The sequence below is a fragment of the Aquarana catesbeiana genome, linkage group LG10, assembly GCF_042186555.1.
Source record: "Aquarana catesbeiana isolate 2022-GZ linkage group LG10, ASM4218655v1, whole genome shotgun sequence".
Taxonomy (NCBI): domain Eukaryota; kingdom Metazoa; phylum Chordata; class Amphibia; order Anura; family Ranidae; genus Aquarana; species Aquarana catesbeiana.
The window spans coordinates 244849046-244858820 of NC_133333.1; the positions used below are offsets into that span (position 1 = coordinate 244849046).

The window sequence follows — 9775 nt, forward strand, 5'->3', positions numbered from 1 at the left end:
ATTCCTGGCAATGGGGGTGCTGCAGTCCTGGCAATGGGGGTGCTGCATTAATGGCAATGGGGGTGCTGTACTGATGGAAATGGGGGTGCTACACTGATAGCAATGGGGGTGCTGCATTCATGGCACTTGTGAGGCTGCAGATGGGCACTGATTAGGATGCATTGATGGGCACTGACCCTTATTTTGCTTCACAGTTCTTTATTTAATATTTAAGTTTTTTTCCTGAAACTTCCCTCTTAAAGTGAAGGTGCGTGTTATACACCAATACATACGGTCCATCCAAATAACATGCCCGAGCTCATCTCTTTACTCACACACAGCCACAAAGGCAAAAGAATTCTTGTTGGGCAGTGTATTAGTACTTGAACGAACACACCTAGACCGTATTTTAATGGTTCAAAGAATGTCAGGCAAAATGGTCGGCCCTCACGCATGTTCACTTCATCAAATCTGGCCCTCTTTGAAAAAAGTTTGGACACCCCTGCCTTAGACAAAAATGAGCGTTAACCCATGCTGCTCATTTTTGCCCAGATTTTGGCTTTAAACGATCACATTCTGATGTCAGCTATTGGCTCAAAAACACAAATCTCTGTAAAGTCCGCTATTCCAAAAATGGGGGTGTTGCATTCATGGCAATGGGCGGTGCTGCATTTCTGGCAATGGGGGTGCTGCATTCATGGCAATGGGGGGTGCTGCATTCCTGGCAATGGGGGTGCTGCATTCATGGCAACGGTGGGTGCTAAATTTATGGCAATGGGGGTGCTGCATTCCTGGCAATGGGGGTGCTGCATTCCTGGCAATAGGGGTGCTGCATTCATGGCAATGGGGGGTGCTGCATTCCTGGCAATAGGGGTGCTGCATTCCTGGAAATGGTGAGTGCAGCATTCCTGGCAATGGGGGATGCTGCATTCATGGCAGTGGGGTGCTGCATTTCTGGCAATTGGGGTGCTGCATTCCTGGCAATGGGGGTGCTGCATTCATGGCAATGGGGGTGCTGCATTCCTGGCAATGGGGGGGGGGCTGCATTCCTGGCAATGGTGGGTGCTGCATTCCTGGCAATGTTGGGTACTGCATTCATGGCAGTGGGGGTGCTGCATTCCTGGCAATGGGGGGTGCTGCATTCCAGGCAATGGGGGTGCTGAATTCCTGGCAATGGTGGGTGCTAAATTTATAGCAATGGGGGTGCTGCATTCATGGCAATGGGGGGTGCTGCATTCCTGGCAATAGGGGTGCTGCATTCCTGGCAATGTTGGGTGCTGCATTCATGGCAGTGGGGGTGCTGCATTCCTGGCAATGGTGGGTGCTGCATTCCTGGCAATGTTGGGTGCTGTATTCATGGCAGTGGGGGTGCTGCATTCCTGGCAATGGGGGTGCTGCAGTCCTGGCAATGGGGGTGCTGCATTAATGGCAATGGGGGTGCTGTACTGATGGAAATGGGGGTGCTGCACTGATGGAAATGGGGGTGCTGCACTGATGGCAATGGGGATGCTGCATTCATGGCAATGTCGGGGGCTGTATTCATGGCAGTGGGGGTGCTGCATTCCTGGCAATGGGGGTGCTGCAGTCCTGGCAATGGGGGTGCTGCATTCGTGGCAATGGGGGTGCTGCATTCCTGGCAATGGGGATGCTGCATTCCTGGCAATGGTGGGTGCTGCATTCCTGGCAATGTTGGGTGCTGTATTCATGGCAGTGGGGGTGCTGCATTCCTGGCAATGGGGGTGCTGCAGTCCTGGCAATGGGGGTGCTGCATTAATGGCAATGGGGGTGCTGTACTGATGGAAATGGGGGTGCTGCACTGATGGAAATGGGGGTGCTGCACTGATGGCAATGGGGGTGCTGCATTCATGGCACTTGTGAGGCTGCAGATGGGCACTGATTAGGATGCATTGATGGGCACTGACCCTTATTTTGCTTCACAGTTCTTTATTTAATATTTAAGTTTTTTTCCTGAAACTTCCCTCTTAAAGTGAAGGTGCGTGTTATACGCCGATAAATACGGTATATCCAAATAACATGCCCGAGCTCATCTCTTTACTCACACACAGCCACAAAGGCAAAATAATTCTTGTTGGGCAGTGTATTAGTACTTGAACGAACACACCTAGACCGAATTTTATTGGTTCAAAGAATGTCAGGCAAAATGGTCGGCCCTCATGCATGTTCGTTTCATCAAATCTGTCCCTCTTTGAAAAAAGTTTGGACACCCCTGCCTTAGACAAAAATGAGCGGTAACCCATGCTGCTCATTTTTGCCCAGATTTTGGCTTTAAACGATCACATTCTGATGTCAGCTATTGGCTCAGAAAACGCAAATCTCTGTGAAGTCCGCTATTCCAAAAACGACAAGAAAACAGAAATTTATAAAGTTTATTAGTAATCAGAACATGGGAAATTGTAGCGTTGTTACGTGGCCTGCATGAGACGGATGGTCTTTCTCCAGCTGTTGGGTTGGCCGTGGTAATGAAATCTCTGGGATGGCGTATTTTTGGGGACGCGCCGTACACAGGACATGAAAAAGCTGAGCTTTCATTCAGTAAAAGCGATGATCTATTACCGCCCTGCGCTGTTATTGTAACCCGGCGTTTAGGCGTTGAACGGCCTAATCCTTTTTTAATGACTCCCAGTGTATCCCCCCCCCACAAAATCCCGAGCCCGAGTTAACCAAGACGTTCGCTCCCCTGCTGTTTTAAGGCACGCCCGCTGGCGAAGGACGGGAGACGCTGAAAGTGAAATCCATGACGTGTTTAAGAAAACAGCCTCCGTGCCAATCCTCGCAGGACAGCTGGAAGAGGTCGTAGCGAAGTTATATTAATCATCGACTCGCTCCTACCGTTCCTGGCGGGAGGGGGGGGGGGACTCCGCGCCTTTCGCCCGCCAGGTTCACAGTCTCTTATTACACGTGGAAAAAAAAAGGGAATTAGACGCGCGGCTAGGCTGTCTCTGAACTCTGCTTCCTTCTCCCGCCTCCGATGGACAGCACCTCCATCTTCTTCTGCTGGACCTGCGAAGAGAAATGAAATATTCAGAGAACGGTCTGATCTGATTTGCACAGAGCAACTTTCGCGGTCAATTACCAATATGTGAACACGTTACCGCGCGGAAAGTCATTTCTTACCAGACCATTTATATAAAAAAAAAAAGGAATATTTGCCATGAAGATAGTCAAAGTTATATAGCGGCCCTGCTGGTTTAATGAGTGATGGGCACGGCGCTGCGTTCTGCGTTCAGTTACGCTTGTTTTCCAGTCTGAAAGATTACATGCAATGAAGGAGTTTCTGAGACCCTTAGACCCCTTTCAGACAGGGTGGACCCCATCCAGTGGATCCATCTGCTCAGCAGGGGATCTCTGCACTCAGTACCAGGACAAGGTCATCTAGACCCCCCCCCCAACCAAGATACATGAGCATTATGTGTCAGCAGTGGCGTCGCTAGGGGGTGGCTTTTGGGGCTAAAGCCCTGAATCTGGGGCCCATAGCCCCGAGTCTCTGCAGGGGTCCCCAAGGGGAGGGGATGCTCTCTGGGGACCCTGATGTAAGTGGGGGGCTCTCTGGGGACCCTGATTTTAAGGGGGAGGCTCTCTGGGGGCCCTGATTGAGGGTGGAGGCTCTCTGGGGACCCAAATGTAAGGGGGGCTCTCTGGGAACCTGCCTCTTTGGGGACTCTGATGTAAGGAAGAGGCTCTCTGGGGACCCGTAATGTAGGTGGGGGTCTCTCTGGGGACCCTAATGTAGGTGGGGGGCTCTGTGGGGACCCTGATGTAAGGGGGGGCTCTCTGGGGACCCTGATGTAAGGGGGAGCTCTCTGGGGACCCTGATGTAAGGGGGGGCTCTCTGGGGATATATACACACACGTATATTACTGTATATACATGTGTATGCCCGCCCAAGCGTATGACTTTAATTTACTACTCTGCTATGGGCTCTATCCCCAGATCTTTTGTAGACCTAGCAACGCCCCTGTGTGTCAGCAAACCCTCCCCAAAATAAAAATTGAGCACTAATCTGCATTCTTACCCTCTAAGCATACATTTCCCCCGTACAAATCCTCCCCCTAATGAAATCCCCCTCCCAGCACAAATCTTTGCCCCCCATCCCCCCCAACACTAATGCCCCTCCCACAAAAAAGTCACCCCTTCTAGTACAAATCCACTGCCCCATAAATTTCCCTTCCAAGTACACATCCTCTCCCCTCTCACTCCAAATCCCTCCTCCTAACACAAATCCCTCCCCGCATAACTTTCCCCAGTACAATTTACCCCCCCCCCCCATGAAATCCTCCTCCCACCACAAATCTTTGCCCCCCCATCCTCCAAATCCCCTCAACACTAATGCCCCTCCCCCAAAAAAGTCACCCCTCCTAGCACAAATTATCTAACCCTTCAATTTCCCCTCCAAGTACACATTATCTCCCCCCCTCACTCCAAATCCCCCCTCCTAGCACAAATCCCCCCGCCCCCAAACAAAAATTTCCCCTCCTAGCACAATTCTCCTCCCCCCTTCACCATATCACCTCTTTTAGCACAAATCCACAAATTTCTTTCCCCTCAATCTCCTCGCAGTTCCCCCTCCCTCCCTCACCTCACATAAAACCACAGTGCCCAGGGCAGCCGGCCCTCCTGCCCGCCCCTTGTCCTGGCACTGTCTCTGCTGATCCCTGGTGAGCATGTGGATGACATGTCCGTGTCTGCTCCGCTATGCAGAGGAGACATGGACTCAGCCCGCTGTTTCTCTAAGGGGCAGTCAGACCACCTGACCGTTTCCATCTGATCTGATCCACCCGATGCATGAGGAACGGATCCCCATCCGTCTGTTTTTAGTGAACCGAATCGAATGCAAGCGGGTGTCAGCAGACACATGTCCATAGAGAGCAATGGATGGTCCGATGGGGGTCCGCCTGAAAAACTGACAGGTGGAGCCGATCGGTCTGCTGGTGTGAAAGGGGCCTTACAGAGAAACTTTAAAACCACCTCAATACCGGGCACTTTCCCCCCCTTCCTGCCCAGGACAATTTTCAGCTTTCAGCGCTGTCACACTTTGAATGACAATTGCGCGGTCATGTAATACTGTACCCAAACTACATTTTTATCTTTTTTTTTCACAAATAGAGCTTTCTTTTGGTGGTATTTAATCACCACTGGGGTTTTTTTTTTTTTTTTTTTTGCTAAATTATTAAAATAATTAATAATGAAAAAAAACCCAAATGTTTCTTCATCTCTGTTATAAAATTTTGCAAATAAATATATTTATATATATATATATCAGGAACACAGGCTGGGGCTGACACTGTTTAGTTCGGACTTACACCAGGCGAAGCCTTTCGTCTTTTATCAGGCAGCATATGGCTGATCATTCCTCCATGGGGTGCTGAGAATGTTCAGCAGAATGTATGCAGATCTTCAATAGATCCTCCCTGAAATCCAGTGATCCTGTATTTACACGGATAGAATTTGGAGTATCTGTTAAACCTTTCTGTGAGGCTTTGTCACGCCTGTTTGCCGAGCACGAGAGTGCGAGGCATATCTAGTTGGTGAGTGTTTCATCTGACGGGAGAGGAATCACTGACACTCGGGTGTGGTGGATAATTAGAGGAATTCTACACATAATCAACGTTTACATCAAATCTATGGAGTTTATCATTTACACATTTATATTATATTTTTTCACTACTGGCACAGGGTGATTTATGTGATATCATTTTATTTTGTTTATGTTGTAGGTCTGTGTAAACAAGGCATTCACCATATCACTTTTGAAGTGTTATTTAAGCGCTGCTTATATACATTTTTTGGCACTACTTATAAGAGTTTAAATTAATTTACTGTTTCACATTTTATTTATTTAAAGTGGCAGCTTTACTGAGATAATTTTTAAATTTGTAAGCGCAGTGGTGGGAACTCAAGAGGGGCGGACTTTGCTTGGTTACCATTGGTTTATGCTAAATATATATCTGAAAACTGATCAATCCTGATGTACTGACGGACGATCTCCGTATATATATATATATATATATATATATATATATATATATATATATATATATATTTCTCGAGACCCAGAAATGCCAGGACAGTACAGATACCCCCCAAATCACCACTTTTTTGGAAAGTAGACAGTCGGAGGTATTTAGTAAGAGGCACGTCGAGTTTTTTGAAGTTGTCATTTTTTTGACACATGAAGAAAAAAAAATTCTAATTTTTGTTTTATTTTTTACTAGGGCTGTTACTGATTAAAATTTTCATGTTCGATTAATCGATTTTTTTTTAAATCGATTAATCGACTAATTTTGATTAATTATAACGCACATACAGATCCAACTACTTTTAGCTGATTTAGCACCGTCATTATGGCAATGGCCGAAGCCGGACATAGTGGGGCATGGCTAGGACGTCACACGTCATAAACTCAGCCTCACCGTGCCCATAATGCAGTCTCACCGTGCCCATAATCACAGCCTTACCGTGCCCATAATGCAGTCTCACGGTGCCCATAATCACAGCCTTACCGTGCCCATAATGCAGTCTCACCGTGCCCATAATCACAGCCTCACCATTCCCATAATGCAGTCTCACCGTGCCCATAATCACAGCCTCACCATTCCCATAATGCAGTCTCACCGTGCCCATAATCACAGCCTCACCATTCCCATAATGCAGTCTCACCATGCCCATAATCGCAGCCTCACTGTGCCCATAATGCTGTCTCACCATGCCCATAATCGCAGCCTCGCCGTGCCCATAATCGCAGCCTCACCGTGCCCATAATGCAGTTTCACCGTGCCCATAATGCAGTCTCACCGTGCCCATAATCGCAGCCTTACCATGCCCATAATGCAGTCTCACCGTGCCCATAATGCAGTTTCACCGTGCCCATAATCGCAGCTTTACCACGCCCATAATGCAGTCTCACCGTGCCCATATTGCAGTTTCACCGTGCCCATAATCGCAGCCTTACCATGCCCATAATGCAGTCTCACTGTGCCCATATTGCAGTTTCACCATGCCCATAATCGCAGCCTTACCATGCCCATAATGTAGTCTCACCGTGCCCATATTGCAGTTTCACCGTGCCCATAATCGCAGCCTTACCGTGCCCATAATGCAGTCTCACCGTGCCCATAATCGCAGCCTCACTCTGCCCATAATCGCAGCCTTACCGTGCCCATAATCGCAGCCTCACTCTGCCCATAATCGCAGCCTTACCGTGCCCATAATGCAGTCTCACCGTGCCCATAATCGCAGCCTCACTCTGCCCATAATCGCAGCCTTACCGTGCCCATAATCGCAGCCTCACTGTAGTCAGTGCCTGTGCCTGGATTACACAGTCTGCGGGCGTCTCCCGCTGTGTGTCTCGGAGCCGAGTGTGAAAACTTTGGCCGCGCTGTGAGAAAAGTCCCGTCCTCCTCCTAGATCAGCTCGTGTGATAGACAGAACACTGCGTCTATAGACAGAACACTGCGAATATAGACAGAATACTGCGTCTATCACACGAGCTGATCTAGGAGGAGGGCGGGACTTTTCTCACAGCTCGGCCAAAGTTTTCACACTCAACTCCGAGACACACAGCGGGAGATGCCCACAGACTGTGTATGACATATAGTGGAGGAGGAGGGAGCAGAGCGCTGCGCTGCAGCCACAGCATGGCCCAAAGCGGCCCCAGGGCAGGCAGCCTACCGATCAAAAAAATTTTGACCGATCAAAAAAATTAACGATTAGTCGAGGAATTACAAGTTAATTTCCTCAGCCCTATTTTTTACATACTGTCACCTGGAAGCTGATTCGTTTCAATGCAGAAGTGAGCGGGTCCGCCCGCGATCATTCCCAGCAGAGACAGAACAAGGATCTGCCGAAGTAAACAAGGCAGATCCCCTTTCTGACAGTGGATTACACTGAGATCTTATCTTTCTGCTATGCAGGGAAGACGGATCTGTGTGTTATCCCAAGCAGCCCATCCCCCATACAGTTAGTAAACACACCCAGGGATCGCCCCTGATGTTAACCCCTTCCCTGCCAGTGTCATTAGTAGAATGTCAGTGCATATTTTTAGCACTGATCACTGTAATAATGTCACCGGTTCCCAAAAAAGTGTCAAAAATGTCAGTTGGGTGTCTGATCTGTCTGCTGCAATGTCCCGCTAAAAATTGCTGATTGCCGCCATTACTAATTTAAAAAAAAAAAATGACCATAAATCTATCCCATAGTTTGCAGACGCTATAAATTTACGCAAACCAATCAATATACGCTTATTGGGTTTTTTGGGGTTTTTTTACCAAAAATATGTAGAAGAATACATATTGGCCTAAATTGATGAAGAAATTCGATTTTTTACATTTTTTTTTTACTGGGTATGTTTTATAGCAGAAAATAAAAAATATTGTTTTTTTTTTTTGGTTTTTTTTCAAAATTGTCTCTCTTTTTTTGTTTTTAGCGCAAAAAATGAAAACCGCAGAGGTGATCAAATACCACCAAAAGAAAGCATTATTTGTGGAGGGGAAATAAAAGGAGTTTGTAGATGTGATAACTTTTGCGTAAAACAATCAATATACACTTATTGGGATTTTTTTTTACCAAAAACATGTAGCAGAATACATATTGGCCTAAATTGATGAAGAAATTCAAATTTTTTCATTTTTTTTTTAATTGGATATGTTTTATAGCAGGAGGTAAAAAAAAATATATATATATTTTTTTTTTTTTCAAAATTGTTGGTCATTTTTTTGTTTATAGCTCAAAAAATAAAAACCGTAGAAGTGATCAAATACCACCAAAAGAAAGCTCTATTTTGGGGGGGGGGGGACATACATTTTATTTGGGTACAGCATCGCGCGACCGCGCAATTGTCAGTTAAAGCGACGCAGTGCCGGATCGCAAAAAATGGCCCCGGTCATTAAGGGGGTAAATCCCTTTGGTCCCTAAGTGATTAAAGTAGCGCAGTACTAAATAGCAAAAAAAAAAAATGCCCTGGTCATAAAGGAGGGCAAAACCTTTCCGGAGATCAAGTGGTGATTACATATGGGGTATTTTGTTGATCAGCGTTGCCTAGTGTGCACATTGCAGTGTGAAAACAAAGCAAATGGTGCCATCTAGTGTTAGTTTTATAGAAAGCAAGGAATCAGAACTTCTATAGAAGGACAGAGCTAGGAGGTCCTTTTTGCCAAGCGACTGGAATAAAACCGCACTAGGAAACTTTTCCCCCAGGCACACAACTTTTATTTCACTGGACTGGGTTTTTGTTTTTTGCTTTTTTCCTTATTATTTTTAGTTTTGGATTTAGCAAAATGGTGGATTTAGCAAAAGGGGGAACCTTTCCGATATCATATTATTTGGGGTGTGCAGCAACCTTAGCTCTCTGTATTTGTATCTTCCCTATGCTATATATTTTTATATATAATTGTATTATATTCAACTTTTTCATTAATAGCATGAATTTAAAAGAATATGAATTTATTGTCGGCCATTATCGGCATCCTTAGCACAAGAAAAGCTCAAGAAAAATGCGCTCCCGTTGTGGTGTTAAAAATCTTGCTTGCTGCATTTTTTGGTCAGTTTAAAAAAAAAAAAACACAACAAAAACGCACCTTTCCGTTGAAATGCATTGAAAACGCAGCAAACAACGCGTGTTACATTTTTGATGCAGTTTTTGAGTCACATGCTCTATGAAAAACACACCATGAGCACAGAAAAATTGTGGTAAAATCGCAGCAAAGTCACCGTGAAATTGCTGCAAAATCGTGGTAAAATCACGCATTGAAAACGCAAAAATCTTGTTTGCTGCATTTTT

At 46.2% G+C, this 9775-nt stretch overlaps 1 protein-coding gene across 1 annotated transcript in view; it reads right to left on the reverse strand.

The window, feature by feature from the left end:
* Positions 1 to 2928: 2928 nt before the first annotated feature.
* LOC141109905 (high affinity cGMP-specific 3',5'-cyclic phosphodiesterase 9A-like) overlaps positions 2929 to 9775 on the reverse strand; it is a 66746-nt gene continuing 59899 nt past the window's right edge. The window contains exon 13 of the mRNA XM_073601157.1: positions 2929 to 3000. Within this exon, the coding sequence (XP_073457258.1) occupies positions 2929 to 3000 (72 nt within the window). The remainder of the gene's footprint in view (positions 3001 to 9775) is intronic.